Here is a 24,621-nt window from a genome sequence, read left to right on the forward strand (position 1 = left end):
TACCTGCTCTCTCTCTCTTTCTGTGACACCTGGGGGGAAAAGAAGGAAAAAACTTGTGCAAGGAGCAGAGAGGAAGAGGAAGGGTTTCCTGGGAATGAGTCCTTTGTGGCAGAAGGGGAAGGGGAGCCACAAGGATTAGCACAGACATGGAAATCAGGAGTCAGGAGTAATTAAAAGAGCCTGGATCACCTCTTAGGCCCAGAGAAAGCCGTGATAATGGTCTGGGCGCTCATTAAAGAGATATAATTAGGACTCTGAAGCCACTGAGGAGCCACTGCACATCCCCAGCACCGCAATGTCCACACGGGCAGCTCCTGCTCCCCTCTCCTCTGGCAGGCACACACAAACCCTGCACAGCCCAAACCCTGACAGGGCTGCCCAGCCCCTCACAAACAGAGCAGGGTTAGATGGGATACTGGGGACAAATCCTTGCCTGAGAGGTGGGCAGGCCCTGGCATAGGGTGCCCAGAGCAGCTGTGGCTGCCCCTGGATCCCTGGAAGTGCCCCAGGCCAGCTTGGAGGGGCTTAGAGCCACCTGGGCCAGTGGAAGGTGTCCCTGCCATGGCAGGGGTGGAATGAGATGAATTTTAAGGTCCCTTTCCAACCCAAACACTTCAACAATTCCATGATTAACCCTGAGGGCAGCCCAGCCCTGCCAGGAGCAGGTCACACGTGGCAGAAATAATTGCTCACCCCCAGCTTGATGTGACCCCAACCCCACAAAGATGGGAGGAATCATTTGAACACACGATGAAAACCCTCGCATGAGCTTGAACCCAACAGGGTGTTGTGATGCCTAATTAATTCATGTCCAAAAGCACTTTGAGGGCATCAGATGAAAGAGATCATTATAGGATTGAACAGAGATCCTTTATCCCACAAGATGGAAGTGGGAACAGCCCCAGCCATGCTCCCACTTTAAAGGGCATGGGCAATTAGCACAGAGCCCACTGATGAATAGCAGCTATTTTATTTTTTCATGTTCTGGAAACGATGCTGCATCTTCTGGTGATGACACATTGTCCTGGCACAAGAGGACAGGGAGGAGGAGAAGCTCCTGGTGAAAAACAGGGAGATAATTATTCCCTCCTAAAAGCCTGCAGTGAGTTTGGACCCAAATCCCCCTTTCCCTGCAAGGCCCCTGGGAGAGTCTTCCTCTGCTCCAGCCCCACTGAGCTGATTTAGGGTGTCTGGGGCTCTCCTAACACTCTAGATGTTTGAGGAGGGATAAAAGGATGAACCAAAAGGCGAGGGGAGGTTTGGGGAGTTCTGTCTCACCAGGCTGGGCAGCCCAAGGGAGCCAGGCTCACATCCCACCCCACAGAGGCCCAGGATCCCTGAGCTCCCCTGTCCCTGCTCCGCTGAGAGCCCCGTGCCCATCTCCTCTCCTCCTTTGGGGTTTTGGAGCAGGGAGCTGTTTTGGGTACCCTGGGACAGTGGGTGCCACCACTCAGGAGATCTCAGTGAATAACCAGAAATCAGGGTTTTCCTGCTGGGATAAGAAAATGGGTTAGAAATCAATCCCAGCCCCAGGTGCTGAGTTGTTTCTTCTCGGCCTCCTTCCTCAGGCCAGTGAGGGCAGGATTAGGCCCTTTCTGTAGATTTAGGGAATTACAGCCTGCAGCATGAATTCCTTCCCTCAGAAAACCCCCTGGGGAACGAAACACACCCCAAAGCATGCACAGCCCCTCTTGCTGTGCTTGGAGGGGTCAGCAGCACCCTCCTGGAAAGGGAACAGAGAGTTTGGGTACAGGGGAGCTGCCCAGGGACAAGGACAGGGACAGGAGGCACCGAGGGGTGGGAGCTGCTCAGGTTTCCCTGCTGCTCCTCTGCTGTGCTGGTGGCAGGGTTTGTTTAATTGCAGCTCCACAGACAGGGATAATTTGTAGGTATGAAACTCATCCTGGTGGGCGTTCGTTTTTCTTGGCTGTTTGTGTGAACAGGCTGAGTTCCTCCTCCCAGGCTGATGCTTTCCAGCTGCCGAGACACCACAGGGAAGGCACCCATCCAGCTGGGAGCAGCCCTGCCCCACAGAGCCCACCGGGGCACAGGCAGCTCAGGGATGGATCCTCCTGCTCCCCCTCTGCCAGCAGGAAAAGTTCCCCCCCAGGGCACCAGTGTCTGGTGCCCACTTTTGTTGGTAGGATGGAGGATTTGGCTGCCTGGGGCCCCCCAGCACCCCACAGCGTGGGCTCCTGAGTGGGGAGGTGTCGTGGATGCAGTTGCCATGGCAAATTAAAACCCCCGTCAGGATGCAGAGGGAGCTAATGAAATAATTAACAAGCAGCGAAATGAAAGAGGAGCATCGTGGTGGAGCTTCTGCTCTGCTGTCCCAAGCTGACCATGAAAGCAAAGAGATGGAAAAAGCAGGGAAATAAAGCCCACCTAAATCCCAGCTGGGGCTGGGATTGTCTGAGTTTTGTTTTGCTTTCTGTCCAAAAAGCAGAAATGAAAACTCCAGGACACAGAGCACAGCTCCCTTCTGAGCCAGCTGACAGGGCAGGTGGTGAGGGACAGGCAGCCCTTGCTCCTGCAGGATGGGCACACAGCATGGAGAGTCCTTGAGGCTCCACAGGACCTTCAGCCACAGCTGGGATGGGGCATCTGAAAACTGGGGGGGACACTGGGAGCAGTGCATTCCTCTGAGACACTGCCACAGAAGGAGCAGCTTTTAGAAATCACGAGCATCCCCACAGCAGAAAGGAACACCCAGTGCCTCTGTGGGGTCTCAGAGCCAGCCCTGAGCAGGGCTCTTCCTGGACACCCCATTCCCCTGTGAGCAGAAGGCTCCTTCCCACCCTGCCACGAAGCACAGCACCATTTATATCTCTGCACCAGTTCCTGCAGCACGGCAAGGCGCTCCCTCCATCTCCCCGAGACACCAGTTGGCAGATCTGTGCTGTGAATGTCACGGCAGTCTTTCATAACAACTTCTCCCACCATCCCATCAAGTGCAGGGAGACGGGAGAACCATCTGCTGGGAGCTGAGCACATCCCTCCCTCGCCAGAGAAACCCTGACACCCTTCCCCAGGCCCACTCAGCCTCTCCTGGGGTGGAACAGCCACACTGGAGTCTCCCGAGTCTCTCCTTGGGGAGCAAATGGGTCCTTTTTGTCCCCCTGTGTCTGCAGTGATGTGCTGGGGGTGACCAGGGGTTAAAGCAGCTCCTGATGGGTGTTTTGAGCCCTCAGCCCTAAGATAATCTGGCAGGGAAAAGCATCAATAGGATTGTCTGTGTACAAGACTCCTTCCCTAAAACAAGGAGTGGCAGCACTTGGAGCCTCAGGGAAAAAAGACACTGTAATGTGATTTTCTGCATGAGAGTGTCACTGCCCAGGGGACACAGGTCTGATCTCTGCCCAGAGCCAGCCTCTGAGACAGGGGAGGCTCAGCCAGGCAGTGCCAGGGAGAGCTGGATCACCTGCAGGGGAGCCCAGCCCCAAGCCTGGTGCCATTTGGGCTGCACCTCCAGCCCGTGTCACCTCCCAGGCCATGTCCCCAGGGAGGCAGGGAAGGGTCTGAACCAGCAGGAACCAAAGGTTTATCCCAGCATGGAAAGGCAGGCAGAGAGGGACCAGACATCTAAATCCACAGCAGCTGATACAAGGAAAACCAGGTTTCCAAATGCTTTTCAAAGCTGATTCAAAAGCGTTTCTTAAAGGAACCACTTGAACAGGGATCTTTGCAGGAGCACTGGGCATTGCTGGGGTGGCAAAGCAGCAGCAGCAAGGCAGTTTATACCTGTGTTTGCACAGGGGTGGGGGAAGCCAGGGCTGGAGTGGCAATTAGTGCAGGAGAGAAAAATCTCAGGGCGCTCCAACACAATTTTGTTGGTGCTGTTGTGCTCAGTGTGAGCTGGGAAAGGCCAGTGTGGTCCTTGCCCCCGAGGAGCAAACTGTTTCAGCACTTGGATAATGAGAAAAAGTGTTTTCTGAGGGAAAAGAGGTGAAATGCTTTCTCTCTCGTGAGGCGCTTGCTTTCTTTAAGCTGCTTGCAACACTTTTCATAATTAAAATACCCCCATAACGTCACACAGTGCTTTTTGATGCTTGCTCTTTGATTTGGATCAATGAAAATGTCCTGGGAGCTTATGGCAACAGCCTCGCTCAGCATTTTCTCCACTTGAAAGAAACCCAAGAGGAAAAAACATTTGTGGGTCTGCAAGAAGCAGGGTTTTCCAAAAGGGCTATTCTACATCGTGGAAAAAGGGAGTGATAATAACCTCACTCCTGAGTTTTCATCAAGGCTGATTTGCATAATTAACACTAAAATTAGTTGTTCTTCTATCCTTTGGGGCATATTGCAAAGGGAACCTGGTGAGAGCAGAGCTTTGCCCAAGGCAAGCTGGGTGCCCCCAGGGACGTCCCCAGGTCCCCAAAATGCACCCACAGGTCCCTGGCAGAACCAGGACTGCCTTCATGCCTTGAGATGCCCAGCCCTGAACACAGCCAAAGCCTGGCATGCCTGGGCACTCCCACAGTGCCCAGAGCAATGAGAAGAACCGTTAGATTCAAATCAAATTAATCAAACTCGAATCAAACCTTATGGGATTAGCGCTGAAACCTGAGCGCTGCCGGAACAGGGAGCTGCCACCTCCGAGCCCTCCTGGCTTTCCAGCCAGGTTCTCTTTGGAATGTGCCCATCTCCCAGCTGCAGAAATTGTGCTCAGGAGGGAATAATTATGAAAAGGGACTTTGGGGCCAAAGCAATAAAAGAAAATAAAAAATAACTCAACCCCAGCTCCCAAACCCGTGAAGCCGGAGCCACGCTCACGCTCCGGCACGCTCAGCTACACGAGGATTTTAATTTTCCCCCCCCACCCCTCAACAAACTGTCAGAAATGTACTTAATGAGAAGTTCTTCTGTTACAAATGAAGCAGTAATCTGTCAGAAGGGAAAATCTGCTGTAAAGTTAGAGCTCATCCCCTGACTCCGTGCCAGCACCAGCGCGGCGCTGGCAGGCGGGCGGGCGGCGGGGCCCGAGTGCCACCTACAGCGGCCGGGGGGAACTGAGCCATCCCAGAGCCTGCTGCCCATCCCAGAGCCTGCTGCCCTCGGCTCTGGGGCTGCTTGCCCCAAAACAGCCTGGTGCTGCAGCTGGGAGAGTGGTGGGAGTCGTGGCAGGGATGCAGGGCAGGTCATCAGCAAATTAATCGGCTCTCTAACGAAAATAAGAGTTGCTTTTGGAGCTCGTGCTCACGGTGGAGACTTCCAGAAACTCTCGTTGTGGGGTGTGGAGAGTCCCTCGTGTGCCTTTTTCATGAGGAAGAGTCAGGGCACAGGGCTGTGGTCCTGCTTCCATGGGCAGCACATGGCAAAACCCACCCTGGCACTGGGAGGAGGGGATCCAGGGAGAGCCACGCTAAGGCAGCTCCCAGAAAGATCTGCAGGAGAACATATGGTGTGTTTTTAAATGCACCCATAACATTTATTTAAAATACAGGCTCTAAAGCTTGCCAGCAAAGCTTAATGGCAGGAAAGCTTTCTTTATGCTGGAATGGCTGCTATTGTTTCACTCAAATCATAAGTCTCGTATTTATTTGGGTTTAGGCTAAATAAGTGGGGAGTATTGCAGACAGAGCTGCCTAGAATTCCCCTGCCTGCAGGATCCCAAATCCAACCTGCCCGGGCTCAGGGGGGCTGCCAAACCCAGCCGAGCTCACTCTGCCCTGATGCAATGCCCAAGCCAGAAATGTCCGAGGAGAGGAGAGCGAGAGGGAGAGCGAGAGGGAGAGGGAGAGGGACAGGGACAGGGACAGGGACAGGGACAGGAGAGGAGCATCCCAGCTCTGTGCGCCCTCCTGGCTGCCCTGGGGTGGGCGGAGAGGCTGAGCCGCAGGTGGGAGCCGGGGTTCTGTGTGTACCCGGGGTTCTGTGTGTACCCCAGGTTCTGTGTGTACCCGGGGTTCTGTGTGTGTACCCCAGGTTCTCTGTGTACCCCAGGTTCTGTGTGTACCCGGGGTTCTGTGTGTACCCCAGGTTCTGTGTGTACCCCAGGTTCTCTGTGTACCCGAGCCTGCCCGCTGCCCTAGCCAGCCCCGTGGCTCTGGCAGCCGCATCGCTCCCGTCCTGGGGATGAGTCAGGGCATGGCAGGCGGGCGGGGGCTCGAACAGAAGACAACGGTGGCATTTCGGCTCCTCCGGCCGGCCCGGTGTGATCGGAAGCTGCCGGATTGCCGCAAGGCACGGGGGCACCCCCGGGATCCGTCCCCTCTCCTCCGCCTTCCGCTGCTCTCTGCCAGCATCTCCCGCGGGCACTGCCAGGACGTGCTGTGCCAAGGACAGAGAGGCCAGGAATAGCAGGAGACGGATTTCTCATCCCCCCGGTGCCACGGTGCCCACGGCTGGCACAGCGCTGCTCTCCACAGGTAGCTGGCGCACAGCCTCGGGCAGGTGACACGTGGCGAGCCGTGTCCCTCAGCTTTGTCCCCTCCTGCCAAGACGCTGGGAAGGGGCCAGGGGGAGAGCCCAGGGCTGGCTGCACCCCCAGTTCTGCCGCAGGGTCGGGGTCTGGCTGCACGCGGCGGTGCCCAAAGGCAGCTGCACCATCTAGAGGAGAAACGGGCCCCGAGCAGAGCTCACAGCCAGCAGGCACAGAGGCTGCGGGAAAAGGGTAACCAGGGCAGCCTGGTCATGAGTGAGCTGCAAATCCTTCATGGAGGCGCTGTGCGAGTGATTTCAGGGTCTCACGAGTGAGCCCAGATGGCCCATCTATCCCAGAGAATGGGAACACAGGGATAGGATTCACAGATCCTGCCTCTGCCTGCTTTACGTGCTACTGATCTCTGCTGGTTGCAGGGAACAGGGCAAAGGAGAGGGGAAAAAAATAAATTAAAAATCCCCAGCCTGCAGTCAGGCTGACCACACACCCCCAAGCTGGGAATCAACAGCCCTGAAAGCAATTTCATTGCTCAGCTGGACCTGTATTATTGCTCTCCCTCTGAACAGATGTGCCAGTGACACTCATGAATTATCACAACAGAGATTCGAGGGGGTGAGGAAACCCCCCCCTCTTCTCATCCTGTGTTCCAGCTCCCTCTTCCCCACAGTGCTGAGGCCAAGCCACTGCCCAGCATCCAAACAAAGTGGCAGATTTCTGATCCCTTGTGCTGGGGATGTCTCCAGAGGTTTTGAGGAGCAAACGCTCAGGGCCGTACCCACAGGTATCCAAAGGAAAAGGAGGCTGCACTCCATGCTGGCAGCACCCCCCAGTGACGGATGGCCCGGCTCTCTGGGGCAGGGGAGTGCCCTGTGCCACCCACCAGCTCGCCCACCCCCTGCCCTGGGGCAGCTGGATGAGCCCGTGCCTGCATTCGCAAGGCGTGTGAGAGCCTCACCCTCCCCTGCAGCACAAGGGGATGTGGGAGCTCCGTTCCCACTGATTCCACATTTTCTATTTGCACCGCTCAGGCCCCTGCCGGCTGTGCAAGTCACAAGGGAGCGTTGATCACATCCCAAACACAGCCACTAACACGTCTCAGCTCTCAATCTGCCTCGTTTGCTGACACCGTTTTCTCCTCCTCCTCCTCCCACCAGCTCCTCGCAGCCGGTTCCTTCCTCCCAGCACGTAGGGCTCAAGCTGCTCCGGCTTTCCCGTCCCACGCAGGCACACACAGCCCGAGGTGCTGCCCCCGCACCTTCCCGTCCCTGCCCGCGGCTCTGCAGAGCCCCAGCCAAGCAGGGAAGCCTGGCTAAGGGTCGGATCCAGCCCTCACCCTGCACAGTGCGGGATGCAGCCAGGAGAGGGCAAAATGAAAAGCGCCTCAGGTGATGGGAATGGGCTTTGCTCCTCTCAGATTCTTCCTGGTCAGTTGGGCAGTGACAAGGATTATTTGTGTGTTGTTGAGCCACATTTTGGGTGAAGGTTTGCAGCCCCACACTGTCCTCTCAGCATCTCAGTGGCCTGAGGGGTGCTGGAAGGATCAGAGAGGGTTTGGATCATCCTCCAAGCAGCCCAGACTGCTGCCAGGGGATTCAAGATCAGGATGAGGAATCACTTTAAAAGGACCATCAGTGCCAGCAGCACAAGCCCCATCCAGGAGAAAGCACACCACGTTTTTCTTAATGCTTACTAGGACAGGATTTGATGCCCTGCTCTGTCTCCAAAGCTGTTATGGATCTGTTGTACTCAAGGCATTTGCAGTGCCCAGTCAACATTTCTCCATCACTGACAGCTCTGCAGGATGGGAGGGTGAACCTGACACTGCCCTTAGCCCAAAATCCCCATCACTGGCCATATGCCATGGCCCTAAAACACCCAGGAACAGCAGGAGGACACGTGGGGTGTGAGCAGCTGCACCTTGCACAAAGCTGCCCTGCACCTCTCCAGGCTGGGGCACTGGGAGAGCAGAATGAAGACTGGGGGCAGAAGAAATACCTCCAATAACTATCAGCCTGCTCTCCAAGCACTGCTCCGACCAGCCTGGAGCTGCTCCTGGGAGTTCCCCTCAGCCTGCAGAGCAGCAGGAGGCTCTGGCTGTGCATGGCTGCTCTGCTGAGGGCCATTCACTCTGTGCTGCTTTGCTGGAGAAGAACCCAAGTCAAAGCATTGCACTGAGCCCCAGCTCAGCGTGTTTCTTCGGCCTGATGAAAATTCAAAACAGCAGTGATCTCTGGCTTGATCCAAAACTTATTTAAGGAAGCGTTTTAAGCACTGAACCGAACAGGAGCTGTTTGCAAATCCTTGATCAAAGCTGCTTGTGCAAAGAGCACTTGGCAACTGCAGAGGCATCTTTGGATGAGGCTGTGCACCCTGGCCCTGGTGGGACTGGACAGGCAGCATCCCGTGGTGGCTCTGTGGGCTCAGCCTGCTCCTCAGGGACCTCAGGGACAACTCATTTCCATCGTGCAGCACTTCAGACAGAGAGTCTGAACCCCTGCCAGCTGCCCTGTTGTGAATTCACCGCAGAGAGGTTTCACTTGTTTGCAGCCAAGAGAGTCCAAGCATGCTAAAAATAGAGCACTCCTTGAAGGTGATCTGAAAAGCTGAAGATGCCTCTTAAAAAAGCCAGTTTAGAGCTAATGGGGGCTGGGACAGTGCTCAGGGTGGCCCTGCTGGGAATCAGGAGTTGCTCCACAGAAGGAATCCAGCAGCCTTTGCCTCAGAGGGGGCTGCAGGGATGCTCCTGGGTGAGCAGCAGGCCAGGAAAAGCACTCTGTAAATGCAGGGACGGGTAATTGCAGGTGGACAAGTCCATGGCTGTGCTGGGATTCCTCAGCAGACAGGCAGAGAAGCAGTAATGAGGGCAGCTGGAGCATGTTGTGTTTTCTTTCCTTCCCCCCGCCCCATTAAAGCTCTCAGCAACTGCAGCACAAAGTCAAAGCAATTTCCTTTTGAAACATAAAGTGAGCGCAGCATCTCTGGCTTTTCTTCATGCAGCAGGGCAGGTATCTATCCCAAGGTACATCTTTGATCCTGTCCTTTAAATAAACCATTTTAAGGCTCACAGACCCCTTTTCATCACCAGCCACCTTGGCTCATGGCACCAAATGCCCTTGTTTATATCCTGCCTCGTGGCTGGAATCAAAGTGTTGCTGTGGGAAACTGCACAGAGTTCATTAAAAAGTTAAAAAAAAAGCCCTGACTTTCTGTCCCTGAATGAATCCCCACGTGTTCAGGCGTGCTCCCAAGCCCTGAGGTGCAGGAAATACCCGAGCACTCGTGGTGCTGGCAGGGCTTGGTGCCAGGCATCAGCACTCAGTTCCAAGTGCTCATCCCAAAAGGATGATGGGCAAGGTGGGCAGAGGTTGGTCACTGCTCTGACAGCCCCTCAGCGACCCCACAGACACCACAGCAGTGGGAGCAGCTGCTGCAATAGGAAGAGCTGCCCTCAGGAATGCAGTGAGAGGTGGCCTAAAACACAAACGTGCTGCAAAACCCAGCGGGTTTGGGGCAGGAGCTGCTGCCTGTGGATGCTCATTCTGCAGCCCAGCGATGAGCAGGGGCTCTGGAGGGATCCCAGCTGGTAAAACCTGGGACAAAACCAGCACAGAGCCCCCGTTTGGAGTCCCAGTGAACACCAGAGCACCCAGTTTGCCCTTTTTGGGTAGGACCCACAGGCATCCCAGACAAGCCGCACCAGTTCTGGCTTCTCATATTCTCGTGTTCTCCTCGAAATCCCGGGAACTGGAGACTGAGCCGATAAGAGTCTGACACCTAATGGGCACAAGCAGAATTGTGACAAGCACGGGAGGCAGCTGGAAGGGTCCTTGCGGGAATACTGACAGCATTGCCCACAGCAAAGCCCGCGGAGATGGACAGAAAGGAGGGATTTGTGTAAAGAAAACTCTTAAAAGCCCACACGGCCCGTGTCCAGGATTGTAAACGTGAAATATTTATCATTTAACCTAGATAGGAATGAGTCATACAAAACCCATTAAAAGGTTCCAGGTACAGAATATGAGAGAGGGGATGTAATTTCCTTTGATGTTTTAGAGGTGTCTGCCACATGGTAGCAAGAAAAGGTCAGGGTTACGGTTAAAACTCTTGGCACTAAGTTGTGGTTTCCATTTTGTGTTCTTATGCCAGATGCACTTGGAATCAACAAGGAAAAGGGACATCTTCCAAAGCAATGAGCTGTGCCCCACAGAGACCTTCAGCTGCACTTCCTATAATGGTCACTGATGAATGGGAAGCCCATCAGGTTTGACTCAAAAATGTTAAATGCATTCTGTAGCCTGCCTCTGTGCTATAATTACACTTTAATTTCCTTCACAGAGTCGGTTGATTTCTTTCCTTTAAAAATTCTGTCAACCAAAAGTGATTTACCGCAACGATGCCTTCCAAGGCAAGACAAAGCAAAGCTTCAGGACTGGGCTCCACCAAAAACTGCCCTTGAACCTCCTCCTGCCTCAGGTGCTGCTTCCCTGGGCAGCATCCAGCCCTGCTGAAAGGAAGCTCAGACTATCTCTGTTCCATTCAGAGGGTAAATAGAAATGTTCAATACCCAGCACTGCTTCCTGGCAGCTTTCACAGGCATCTCTCTTCCCCTTTTTTTTTTTTTTCTTTCCTAAATTAGATCTTTCTATTATAACTTCAAGGCCTCATGAGTCTCCTTGGCATTTATTAAATAACAACTAAAGTCTTCAATTTGCCATGTTACTACATGATCCAGTTGTTCTCTATCTAATAAATCATCTGAGATCAGACTGAAGGAGCTGAACAGGGCAGGGAGATGTTGGAGCAGGGCCAGCACTGAGTGTCCTGAAGTTCAGTGCAGCCACGTGAAAAATAGACCCTAAACACTGAGGGTGAGGGAAAATCAGATTGGGGCTCCATCCACCTCCTTTCTCTGCTGCTTTTTCCCCAAAAACTCAATGGTCACAGCAGGATTGTGCTGTTGTAAATCAGTTTTCCCCCAAAACCCAAAGAGGTGCTTGGGGAATGCAAAACTGCCCCCAAGAGGGGAAAGGGTTTGTGGAATCTGAAGTTATCAATTTCCCTCCTGTCCTAGACATGGATGTGCCCTCAGCCAGCATCACTTGTGACCCATATTCCCAAAAAACAGCAGCACAGCAGACGTGGCTGGTGTTTTAACACAGCTCCATGTAGGAATATTAATTGGCCCCAAAGCCACAGGTTACCCGACAACAAAATCTGCCCAGTGAGTCCTTTTATTCCTGCTAATTTGGTTTTAATCTTGTCCTTTCTCTTGCTGGGGAAAAAAAATAACAAAAGCCATTGCCTGAGCTCCGATTTCAGGCTCTGAGGTATCCAGAGGCACCTGTAATGAGCACCTACCCCTGCAAACAGGAGCAGCACATCCGGAGGTCAGGGGAGATGTTTCATTTTGGAAATGTGAACGTTCCCCTGCCATTCCAGCCATTCTAACGAGGGGTCCAATTAGCGCTCCTGACTTTGTCATCCGTCCACTGCCCTCATTTCTGCCAAGATCAGGGATCAGGAAGGCAAATCACCCCTAATGGCACCTCTGCTCTTCTTTCAAGTCAAAGTGGCACACAGAGCCACAAATGCCACCTCAGCTGGGGACAGCAGAGCTCTCCAGCAGCAGCAGCCTCCCCCCTCCCAAGCAACTGCATGTGCACAAAAACATTTATCAGGCTTCTGGCCACAGCTTTGACTTTAATTTTATTTTAAAAGTGCATTCACATGTAAATTGACTTGGCCCGGGAGGATACATGAATACAAGAGCCCTTTCTTCCCTCTGCCGTGGCATTAGGGAGGAATATGGTGAGCGAAGCAAAGTTTCCTCACCTCCAGGCTGCAATTCCGCAGTGAAGGAAAAGCAAGTCCATTGTTTCCTCCTGCACACAGATGCTGGCTGTGCTGTTTTCAGCAGTCTCGTTCAAGCGAGCCAGATCAGAACATAAAAGCATGTTACATATCCCAGGGACAAGAACACACAGGCAAATGTCTTATCGGCTCTGTTTTATCTGTTGTAAGAGCAAGAGATAAATTAATACGAGTTTGTAACTGTGTCTGATGGTTTGAAACATGGTCCTGCCCCACATTCCCAGGGTCAGACCTGGTTTGGTAGTAGAGGATTCCTGGGGTTGAGGAAAAAAAATAAAATGTGAAGCTGGAGATGAGGAAAGGGCACAGAAATACATGTGCTCCCCAAAGCAAGAATCTCTGGGATAACAGCAGGTGGAATTCTGTTCCTCGCCATATCTTGTGATGTGTTGCCACAGAGTGAGCACAAAAAGAGTGCAACGCTCTCAGCCACCCCATTTCCAGCTTGGGACCCTCCTTAGCTGCTGTTCTCCACTTGCCATCACCCAGCCTGAGCTTTTGACGACACCCAGCCAAAAGATGCTGATTTCCTCTGCAGCATCAGAGGTGTTCCAGCCCCACGGGGAAACAAAACACACTGACAAAGTGAAAACAGGCAGCACTTTGGGCTGAGGCATCGGGGTTTTGTTTGCCAGGGACAAGGAATGGAAATGCTTGTGTAGATTTATAGACTGAGAGCTGTGACTCACTCTGTGTGTTTTAGGAATGAGCAGGTTGAAGCGGGTGTCCCGAAAGGAAGCATCCCACAGCTTGGTTCTGCTCTGGAAGCACAGGGATGATAGCACAGGGTTGGCAGTGTATCCTCGGGGAAAACCCACTTGCCAACAAAACAGGGATGAATTAGAGCGCTAAAACTTTGCTGTTTAGCTGTGTGAAACCTCCAACAACCCAACAGCTCCAGGAGCCCCAGCACTGACCGCTTCACCTGCTGAAAGCAGAGGCCTCGGCTCTCTGCACCTCAGCTCTCATTCTGCACCCCAAACTTTGCACCTGGGACAGCCAAGTGTTGCATCCTGCCGTTATTTTGAGTTTCCCCCACTGTGGCACCCCGAAGGCAGCGGATGGATCATCCCCCGCTCTGCGCATAGCCCTGAGACAAGACCCGAGTACAATCTCGTTCCTTCCGCTGCTGTTTTGCCGGTCCGCGCCGGGACCGCGGTTTGGAGCCCGGCCCTGGCCTCGGGGCTGCTGCAGGAAGCCGCGGTGCCCCTTCCCCCGGCGGCCCTTCCGTTACGATCGTTACCGGGCTCCCTTCGCCCTCCCTCCCTCCCTCCGCTCCGCGCCGGCTCTCGGGGCCAGCGGCCGCCACTGCCTTTGTGCCCCGGCCCGGTGCGGTCCCTCCCCGCCTCCCCGCCGGAGCCCTGCGGCGCATGCCTCCCGCTCCCCGGGGGCAGGGAAGGAAGCGCCGCCCGCCCCTGCACCAGCGCGGCGGGCAGCGGCGGAGCGGAGCCCGGCGGAGCCGACAGCCCGGCCCGGCCGCCGCCGACCCCCGTCGCCCCTGTCGGCCTCCTCTCGGCAGGTGAGCGGCGGGCGGGGGGCGCGGCCGGGCCCCGCCGCGCCGGCGGCCGAGGGAGGCCCGGGCCCGGGTCCGGGGCGGCGGAAGGCGGGAAGGGGCAGCCATGGCGGCGCGGGCAGGGCCCGGCCGGCCGCGGGCAGTGGGCGCGGCGCCCCGCGGGAGTCCCGCGGGCGGCGGCTGCGGGCGGCCCCCGAGGGTGGGGGGCCCGTCACAGCCTGTCCGGGGCGACCCCCGAGCTGGGGGTACCCCCGTGTCCCTTCACGGAGCCTCTGTGGGTGCTCCCCGGGTTAATGTCGCTTCATGTCCCCTCACGGAGCCACTGTGGGTGCCCCCCGGGTTGGTGTCGCTTCATGTCCCCTCACGTAGCCTCTGTGGGTGCCCCCCGGATTGGTGTGGCTTCATGTCCCCTCACGGAGCCACTGTGGGTGCCCCCCGGGTTAATGTCGCTTCATGTCCCCTCAGTGAGCCTCTGTGGGTGCGCACCGGGGTGGTTTCCCCTCACACACCCGCTGTAGGTACCCCCTGAGTTAGTGTCCCCTCATGTCCCCTCATGCAGCCCCTGTGGGTGTCCCCTCATTTCCCCTCACAGTTACACAGGATACCCCCCTCCTTCTGCGTGTGTGTCCCCTCATTTCCCCTCAGATCCTGTGTGGGTGGGCGTCCCCTCACGTCCCCTCACACCATCAGTGTGTGTCCCCTCACGTCCCCTCACACACTCTGTGAATATCCCCTGGGTGTGTGTCCCCTCATGTCCCCCACGTCAGGCAGCACCCAGGTGTCCCCTCACGGTCTCCATGGGTGCCCTGGGTGGGTGCTGGGACAAAAAAAATCACCCCAATCCCATCTAATTCATGCACGACCGCCAGTCCAGGTGTGGGATAGTGACGGCACCTGCCCCTTCCCTGAAAATTGTGGAAATAGGTTAATAGGAAAAACGTTGGGGTTTTATTTTTTAATGAAGCTGGGAGCTAAAGTGTGTTAATTGTGTTGCTTCAAGGTAATGAGGTATCCTAATTTCTGTCTTTTTGATCCTTAGCTGCTTATTACAAGGAAAAATGTTTTTAATTTATATTTGCCCAAGCAAAGAGTGATGAAGAATTGTCTTCCCTGGTTGTGTGTTACCTTACTCTCAGTAAATAAATACAAGTTTTAAAGAGTTTAGAGTCATTAATCCTTTAAAATATTTAATACCACTGATTAATTTGAAACCAGAACTAGAGAATAATTGACAAGTGCAAGGTCAGGGAGGTTTCAGAGGGAAAATTGTGTCTCTGTACACTTGGCAGAGTCCAGTGCCACTGCAGTTGGGACTCACTGTGTTTGTGTGGAGCCACCCAACTGCAGTAGTTTTTGGGAATTACTGTCACCGTCAATCTTACAAAATGATGCTGCAGGTGAAGCCTCCGACCCTCATGGGACCATGTGGAGGTGGTGGACTCTTTGGGGTGTTAACTGGAATTTTGTGGGTGGCTTTTTCCATTCTTCCACAAACCGAAGCTTCGTTCTGTCTGCAGTTTCGACTGGAACACAAAGAATAGTTCCTAATCTTCATCCTGCTTTTGTGCACTCCCCAAGATCTGTGTTTGCCAAGAGCTTTTATCCCGCAGTGAGGCCGGATGACTGATGTCTTGGGGTTATTGCTGTAGAGTATGTTTCAGGAAGAAATAAGTTCCCTTTCCTTCTCTCTCAGCTGCCCCAAGTCCCTCAGCTGTGTGTGTCTAATGCCAAGTCCGATCTAGTAAAAGCTGTTTGGGGATATTGTGTGATCCTCTGCTCTCGGAGGAGGAGTTGGTTTGTGTCCCACCATCCCGGATGATGGTCCAGGTGTCTCCACATTCACCCATCCTGCACCAGGTGGACACAGCCAGTGCTGCTTTCGTTGGAAAACTGGAAAGCTGAGCTGCATGATCCTGAAAAAGGGCAGCTATGCCAAAGGAAACAACGAGCAGAGTATTTTGCTGAGTTCTCCACTCCCACTATGAAAGAATTCCTCAAAATTGTTCTTTCTCTCCTGCCACAGTTTTCTGCAAAAGTGTTCAGTGCAAAGGGGATTGCACGCACCAGTGCACTGAACACCATCATCATGGGTCTTTTTGGGTCTGGGTAGTTTATCATTATTTGGGAGCACATTATTTGGAAAGCACAGGAACAGTTTCAGAAGTGAATTACCTGAACTGGGTTATGATTTTGCCAGAAAATACTACAAACCACAAATGATGAGTGCTCTGCCTTATATCCCCAGTGGCAGTAGTGACTGATTTACCTGTTCAAGTGATGTTGAGGAGTAATTCCAGTGATTATCTGGCACAGTAGTTCCGAGTGTTAATAATTTACGGTTTTTGTTACCAGGATTATTACATGGAATTTCTAGAAGGCACACGCTTAATAAATATTTTCCTTTTTTAATTTGTTTTAGGATGGAGGAGAGACCGGTCTAAAAATCTGTTCCACGGTGGACTTTGCTGTGGTCTGCTAGAATGTTCCTTATGGATGCTCCTCCTCTGGTAGCTCTTCAGACAAAATGGGAGTCCTTTGGGCCAGCAAGGAATTGTAGATACCCCGTTTGCTTCCCTGAATCCGACAGCAACGTCACCAGAACCTCCGTGAGCGCCAAAGTTCAGATGATCATAAACAACCTGCAAAGCCAAGAGCCTGCCCTGGGTATGAACAATGAGTGTGGCTGTGTTGTGCAGAAGAAACAGAAGGGAGAAAAAGGCTCCAGTGCCAGAGTCACATCCAGCACCACGCTGCTGCGGAAGCATCCTCAGTACACCCAGTGTGGGTGCCCCGAGGATTCTGATGGCAGCGAAGTGGAAGGGAATGTAGAGTTTGGGACTCTGCTGCTCGATTCTGACAGCGACGATTCTGTGGACCGAGGTATAGAGGAAGCCATCCAAGAGTACTTGAAAACAAAAAGCAAAAGTGCCCAGTCGTTGCCAAGGAATGCAGAGCGTTCTGAGAATGTGAGCGGAGACAAAAGGTTTAAGAGAGAGTTCTCCCAGAACAAAGTGGCTAGTAACCTCCTCCCTGTGAAATTTAATGCTGAGATGCTCTCTGAAGAGTACCTGTCTGACCACCTGGGAATTGGGAAAAGGCTCCAGCCTGCTTCCCCTCAGAGCATCAGCAGCGATGACTCCTTTGAACAGAGCATACAAGCTGAAATTGTGCAGTTCTTGAATGAGAAGAAGCAGCAAGAAATTAGTAAATGTGTTACCGAGGAGGATAAAAAAGATTCCTGTGTGAGATCTGTCCTGAAATGCGACAAAGAAGCAACAAACAGAACAAACTGTGGTGCTATAAAGCAAGGTTGTAATGCGCTGCTCCTCAGACACCATCCCAAGCTGCAGAAATCCAGCACCCAGTCCAAGTGTTTGCAGTCAAAAATCCAAGCAGAGCCCGGTGATTTCAGCCAGGTGAACCAAGCTTATGTAGAAATGGGCACTGCCAGCCAGCCTTGGCTCGTGGAGCAGGATGAGGGAAGTGCAGCTCATTACTGGGAGCCAGGGGAAGCACTCATCAAGGAGAGCATGCACACATCTGACTCGAGCAGCGATGATGGCATCGAAGAAGCCATCCAGCTTTACCAGCTGGAGAAAATCAGGAAAGAGGCAGGTCATGCAGCAAACTGTGTCCCTTTGCAGAGGGAGCCATTTGATCCAAAGGGCATGGCAGACATTTCTGCCAGCCTGACAATTAGCTCCACAAAAAGTGCCTCACCAGAAATCCATAAAAACCCTATAAGCAACAAGAGAAAAGAAGTTAATTCCAAGTCAACAGGATTAGAAAGCACCAGCAATGACTTTAATAAGCTGTTTAAACCTCTGAAAAAAGCCAGACATTTTGCACTTCCAGAAAACAAGATTACTGCTTGCGAGCTCACATTGCAGGCCTCTTGCAGAGCAGACACATCTGCAGAACTCATGTGTGCAGAAGCTATCCTGGATATTTCCAAAACAATCATGCCATCCCAAATGGGAAGTGACAACAAATCCCTCACTGCAGATTCCTTCTTTTCTCCCCAGCTTCTCTCGTCCTCCCGTTGTGAAAGCGACAGCAGCCTTGTGGACAGTGATGACAGCATAGAGCAAGAAATCAGGGCTTTTTTGGCTCTGAAAGCACAGTCAGAAAACCTTGGAACAAAACCTCCCAGCCTGTCACGCTCCATCCAGATGCCTTTGCCTTCTGATCCAAACAGCCTCACTGGGACCCTTGAGCCTGCTCTGCCCAAAACACTGAAATTATCCCTGAGTCGGAAAAGGAGACTTAAAAGGGAGGGCAGAACAGCAAAACAAGGGGGGTCAAAACTACCTGAACAGCTGGAGACAGGACTTTTCCAGCCAGGTCACTGTTCCAAATTCCCAGTGCTCCAAGAGGAGCGTGCCCTGAGCAACCCCACAGAACTCCAGGATGCTCAGAGTAATAAAGACCCGAGGCAGCAGCAGCTGATGCCTCCCAAATTGTCTGGCTCTGATGGCAGCAGATGTGTGCCCTTGGACTCTGTAAACCCTTTTCTGCAGGTTCAGAGTAGCACAAAAAAACCCGTAAAAAACCCCATCCAAACCCCAGAGAGGGAGGGGTCAGGTGATGAGAGCAGCTCTCTGGACAGTGATGAGGACCTGGATAGTGCCATCAAGGACCTGTTACAGTCTAAAAGGAAGTTAAAGAAGAAATCCAAGGACCAGAAAGCTCAGTGCAAGAAGAAAGTCAGATTCAGTGAGACAGAAACTCAGCTGCTGGATGAGTTTAGTAGCCTCCAACAAAATGAGTGGAAATGTAAAAATCCCTCACTGCTAAAAAGCTGCCTCTCAAAACCTAGGAAAGCTGTGAGGGAGAATGCAGTCAGGAACCCTCCAGACAACATCAAACTTCCCAATGACAAGCCAGAAACCATGAAAAACCTGGAGTCTAACTTACACCTTAAAAAAGGCAATAAACCTAAACCAGTTTCAAACCAGCGGGGGGCTAAAAATAGGAAATGTGCTTTCCCAGCTGTGTCAGATGCCAGTGACAGCAGCTCAGTGGACAGTGATGACAGCATCGAGCAGGAAATCAGGAGGTTTTTGGCAGAAAAGGCTAAAGACTCTGCAAGCAATCCAGAGATGCAAAAAAGTGATGCAAGTCTGGACCTACTTAGAGCGACCAAACAAACTGGTAATAAAGGAAAAGCAAAGCAGCAGCCAGTGGAAAATGAGATTGACCTGGTGCTGGGTCAGAGTAAAAAGACTGAGGCAGCTCAGCAAACTGAGGAGGTGAAGAACTCTCAGAGAACAGAAGGGAAAAGTGCAATGTTAGCTGGCAGTGGAAAATGTGCTTCCTCTGCAGAGAATGTTCCTACTACTGGTCAGTCTAAAGCTAAGCAAGGGCTGGGGGGGGTCAGAGGTGGTGCTGCTGAGGAGTTACCTGGGAGTGCCACAGGTAAAAGGAGTGTCCGTAACACAGAGCCCCCAAAACCCAGCAGAAATGAAGGGTGTAAAGTGAGAAAAGTCATGAATGCAAAGCCCAGATCTAAAAGGAAGAATACCTTCCAACTAAAAATCTCAAGTAAATTTATTGCAGGTCTGAAATACGCCCGGGACAGGAAGAAATCAATGCTTTTGAACAAAAAGCAGAAAGCAGAGTCTTTGCTCAGCCAGAGCAGTGCCTTGGGAATGGAGGCAGCTTCCCAGGACACAGATGTGCTTAACCCTTTGCCAAAAGGGGAAATTACACCAGCAATAAAAGAACCCAGTTCTTCTCAGAAACTCCTTGTGGGAGGAGTGAGTCCCCATGTAGCAAAAACCTGTGCAGGAGCTGGGTGTCTCCAAGAGGCAGCTGAGGGTTGCAGGAAGGCTGATGCTCCAGGGGATCAGTCCCAGTCCAGCCTTCCCTCACAGGAACGGAGTGTGGCAGCAGGAAAAGCTGATAAGGTTTGCAGAGGAGCCTCCAGAGCTGAGAACACCCAGATGTGCATCAAGGAAGGAGATATCCACCAAGGCAGCTGGGCTGACTCCACTGCAGATCCCCCACGCCCTGAGTGCAGTGTGGGAAAAGCAGATAAAGTCAGCAGAGAGCCAGCTCAGCAGAGTGCTCAGGTGGACACTAAGGGAGGGAATAACCTGCTGGACAAGAGGCCAGATCCAAGTTTAGCTTGCCCAAGGCATGAATTCAATGTGACAGCAGCAGCAGTGCATAATAGTGGAGGAGCATGTGCAGATAACAGTGTGCAGATGTGCATTAAGGAAGAAAAAGTTGACAGGCAGGCAGAAATTCAGGTATCCAGCTCCAAAATGGAAGGAAAAATACCTGTCCTGCAGAACAGGGAAGCTGCTAGTGAAGTACACCACGGGCAGGAATTTTTAACCAAAACCTGTGCAAAATTTACTGACCTACCTGCAGGGGACTGCCCAGGTTCCCTCTTGGAAAAAAAGGTTTCAAATATGTAAGTACTTTTTTTTTTTTTTTACACTAGCAGTCTTTTTATAAAATAACTGTGATTGTAATTACCTTGATAAAGCTTGAGAGAGGAAAGGAAAGGCAGTGGGAGATGCTGATGCCTGTATATCATACACACACTAATGTGAAAATAATTCTATTTAACAGGGATATCACGGATAGGCATTCGTAGCTTTTGTAGAATTTTGTAAATTATTTAAAGTGCTCTAAGGAAATATTTTTTATAATGATTTTTAGGGCTTGCATTCCTACAGGATGCTGTAGTTACTGTAGATAAGATATTGGCTAATCACACTTTAAATTATGAGGCCTCTAATTGTCTCTCAAAGGGAAACCTGTTTGCGCACAGAATTTATTTGGGAGCCTGTTCAGAGATCCTAGGAAAGCACAGCCTTGGATAGCAATGCAGATGTGACACTGGCCACATCCCAGCTGCCTCAGGACAATCCTGTGGGGTGGGGTTTGCTGGAGCTCAGTTTTCCCACCCTGAGGACTGTGGGATGAGGTCCCTGAGCAGAACTCGGCTGTGGGTGTGGGGATCCAGCCTGGAAGACACAAATGCAAATTCAGGTAAATGAAGTGGATGGCTCTGTCTGCACCTCCTGTGCAAAGAGATCTCAGCAGCTGCTCAAAAGTCCTTTTCCATACCCAGAATCTCCTGCTAGCAGATGATTCCAAGCACAATTGCAGTCCAAGACAAGTGAAGGAGTGTGTCTGTTCAGACAACATGATTTCCCTGGATTTCCCTGGATTTCTGTACTGTCGGGCCTGCAGGGCTCAAACAATTCCTGTTACTCTCAACTCTCTCCTTTTGATGCCCTGCAGTTACCCAGAGATGGCTTTTGGTTTCCTGAATGAACTTTCTGGAACTGAGTGCCCTTAACTTTCCTTTTTCAGAAGTGGTTTTTAAAATGTTACATTTCTGTGAACTTTTCACTGACAATTTTGGTGCAATAAAGCAAAGCTGGGTTTGCTGTAGGAAGTCACAACACAAACGGATTTTTTCAGCCACGGATATTTTCAGCACTGTTCTTTCTTCAGGCTCTTTCTCTGCCTCCGTTTCCAGCAGCCAGAATAAAGCAATTTTTCACTACTATCTTTTTATTTGTACTGACTTTCAACGGGATTGAAGTAGCACATTCACATCACACACACAAAAAAAGTGCCCCCACACTGGTTTCGCTGCAAATTCAAAAGGTGTAAATTGGAGCTGTTGGCTCTTTCATTTTCATTTTTGTGTTGTGAAGTCCTTGGAGGAGTTTGTTCTCACATCTTGTCCCTGTGAATTGATCTGATATTCTCTTTGTCTGCTCTTCTGCAGAACTTCTCAGCCAAACCACCACTTAGCATCACTTTGTTTCTCAGTCACTTCAGGAGTCTTCCTCCAGGCTGGCCTTAAACTTGCAAAACGGAGCAAAAGCAGCCAAGACTGGATCCAGAATCCCGTGGTGTCCCTGGTGTGATGCAGAATGTGGGCAAAATACGGTGTAGCATAGAGTAGTGACTGTGGCATGTAGAGAAATAAACATCCTTGGTGTGTTCATGCTGTCGTGCAGCTATGTTTGAAACATGTTCCTAGTGCTCACTTGGCATTTCTGACTGTCCAGTCACCTTTCTGTAGCCCTGGGCTTGGTTGGCCAGGTTGTTTAAAGGTCAGTGTGTTAACTCATCTCCATTTTGTGGTAGGATACCTTGGAAAAGTGGTTTTTCCTTAGCTCAGTGCCTGCACTCCCTCTTCACACGTTTCTCTTTTGCTCTGCCTTGATTCCGTTGCAGGATTTGAGCCTTTTGTTTGGAATAGGTCAATAGGCTGGTATTTTAAACTAGAAGTTTTCCAAGTACCTTGCTTTAAAAGGATTAAACTGTATACTTAATTTTCCTAGAGATGTTGGAAGCACTCTGTACTGTTTGTATAAAAAGCTGAATGTTTCTTCTCAAAAGTTTTCAGTAAATCCACATTAATACTTCAAAGGTGTCTCGTGCCCCTGTTGCTGTGTCTGTGTCCTCAGTGCCACTCGTGACCTGATCCACTCCCAGTTAAAATGCAATTCCAGTTACCCTTGTGCTTTAAATAAAACCTGATTTCAAACAGCACTTTTTTTTATTTTAATTGATGAACTTGATTTGTATATAGGAACTGGTGTACATTGCTGAGTTTCTAATGTTTAATAAATGGGGTTCTGCCCATGGACCGTGCAACTGGAGTGTTCCTATGCTTTGTGTCATCATCTTGAGTGAGTAATAATTCCTGTGTTCCCTCTTCTTCCCTCCTCACTGAGGATGTCATGAATTCTTTGTAACAAAAAAAGAAGGAGGAAAATTTATAAAATACAAAGGGGTGGCTTTTGGGAGGTGAGAATGGTGGTGGCAGAACCTCAAGAGTTTTCTTTCCTGCTGTTTGTGGTCAAGAAGTGGAATCTTTGCTCGTGTAATTAAATGTGTTTCAAGGAGCATCTCTGGAATTGAACAGCCAGGCTCCAGTGGCAGTGTCCTCATCCTGGCCCAGTTCTCACCACTTGTTCAGAAAAGAGAAGTCTGGTGGTTTGCAGCAATAAGAAATCCCTCTTACCCATCACTAAAGGCTGAGCAATAAAAAAGATTATCTTGAGTGGCAATAAATCCCCACACGTGGTACCAAGGTTGGGACTGCAGCACGAATCTCTCAAGGTTGAATCTTCATAAAAGCAGTTCCAAAAGCAGATTTTCTTTCCTGTTTATAGTGCCCATGAGAGCCCCAGGGAGGGCACAGAGTGGGCACAGACTGCACAGCCCTGTCACTCCAGTGGCAGCTCAGAAAACTCCTTTACCCATTACTCCCACCCTCCTGAGACACCAATTAATTAAAATTATTGCAGCAGATACATGGAGCCATAAACCCAGCTCTTCTAAAGCTTACTAAGTCACCTTTTTTTTAATGAGTGCTCGTTCATATTTTTTAAAAATGCACAATGCTAATTTTTCTTTCCAGTCAGAGCACCAAACTTCTTAATTTAGATATTAAGTGCTTAAACCACTTGGTGTTTTTTATTATGGCTCTGGTGAGTTACAGATCCTGGCTGCAGTACCACAGATGTCAGGTGAATCTGAAAAGAGGTTTATTGCTTCATTTTTTACCCCAGTGACTGATTTTGGGTGCTTTGGGAACAATCTTTAAGGATCCTCAAGGGACAGCAAGGACTCCCTTTATTTTTTTATTCCCAGTTCTTTGCTGCTGTTTTAGGAACACGTGTTTTGACATGTAGCTGCTCTTTATACAAGGCAGGAACATCCCTGCCCCCATTTCTTTTATTAATGTAGAAGCTTTTCAATTTTTCATCTCCTTCAGTTGGTGATAGTTCAGCCTCACATAATTTTATCTGAAAACATGAAAATCTTCCTTTCAAAAGACAGAGTAGAAAGAGATTGTTTCAGGTAGATCCCTGTGTGGTAAAAGGAGTCATTTTTAGGAGGATATTTTGAATTTGTACAGGTATTTCTTTTTTAAAAAGTGCATTTGGTCTGACCTCTGAACACTTAGATACACTGCATGCCAAACTCTTCAAAGGAACTGGTTTCAAGAATAAAATTAAAAGGGAAGAAATTGAGGCAAGAAAGAAGAGGTGGGTGTTTTCAGATGGAGTGGGAAAATATGTGACAGAATCCACTCTGTTAATATTTTTGAGAGGCAGCCTTATCCCTAAATTATGCCACCTGCAGAAAAATCTGTGGATAAAAATACATGTAACATTGTCACAACTATTTCTATTGATGCAGCACTTTGTTATTTTCTCATTTCAGGAGAAGAAAGGGAAGTTCTAAAGAAGCTCCAGGTATTGTCTAGAGTCTGATACGAGGATCACAGCAAATGGAAGAGGGTTGCTTATTTATTTTCAGATGTTAAATCTTTGAAATGTTAACTTTTCAGGTCCATTTCTGCTCAGTTTATTTACCTGTTCCAATTTATTATTTTTGGTGTGTTTGCAGCTGGGGGATCTACCCAGCTCTTAGCTCATGTCACAAACAGGGAATGTTTCTGACATGTGAGGAGTATCAATTGCAGTAGTTTGGACATAATGTTCCACTCATTATTTATATTTTTAGCAAACAGTTTGAATAATATTATGCTCATTTTTAATGTTCTGTTTCACCTGTAAGGTGGGACTGGTTTTCATCCATAAACAGGCAGAGTAGTTTCTCTTAAAAACTCATTTTTAAGCCAACAATGTTCAGGTGTTCTTTCAGTGCACTCACTGTCCAACTGATGCAGTTTCTTTGCCTGTACCTACAGTTATTCCAATAAAACTTAAAAAATCTTCTTTTTGATTCCTTGTCATTATTTGAATAATTTCTTAAAACTTTGTACTTTGGAGAAAGAAGAAACGTGAACTTTCTACAAGAAATCCAATGAGTTAATTAATAACTCTGGAAAACTTAGAGATTG

At 50.6% G+C, this 24,621-nt stretch overlaps 1 protein-coding gene across 1 annotated transcript; it reads left to right on the plus strand.

Annotated features, from left to right (window-relative positions):
• The first annotated feature begins 13,618 nt into the window (after window positions 1–13,618).
• PPP1R26 (protein phosphatase 1 regulatory subunit 26) lies at window positions 13,619–24,496 on the plus strand. The gene is made up of 3 exons (XM_071454265.1): window positions 13,619–13,772; window positions 16,186–20,187; window positions 23,979–24,496. Exons 2-3 carry the CDS (start codon window positions 16,247–16,249, stop codon window positions 24,019–24,021), a joined length of 3,984 nt encoding a protein of 1,327 aa, XP_071310366.1. The 5' UTR covers window positions 13,619–13,772; window positions 16,186–16,246; the 3' UTR covers window positions 24,022–24,496.
• The last annotated feature ends 125 nt before the right edge of the window (window positions 24,497–24,621 follow it).

This window comes from Agelaius tricolor, unplaced genomic scaffold, assembly GCF_023055355.1.
Source record: "Agelaius tricolor isolate 1412-34295 unplaced genomic scaffold, bAgeTri1.0.p SCAF_38, whole genome shotgun sequence".
NCBI classification, from domain to species: domain Eukaryota; kingdom Metazoa; phylum Chordata; class Aves; order Passeriformes; family Icteridae; genus Agelaius; species Agelaius tricolor.

Bases quoted from the DNA above. Each gene is read 5' to 3' on its own strand.
- PPP1R26 (XM_071454265.1), top strand. From the start codon at position 16,247: ATGTTCCTTATGGATGCTCCTCCTCTGGTAGCTCTTCAGACAAAATGG. The intron at 20,188-23,978 runs GTAAGTACTTTT...TTCTCATTTCAG, and splicing joins GAAAAAAAGGTTTCAAATAT to GAGAAGAAAGGGAAGTTCTA.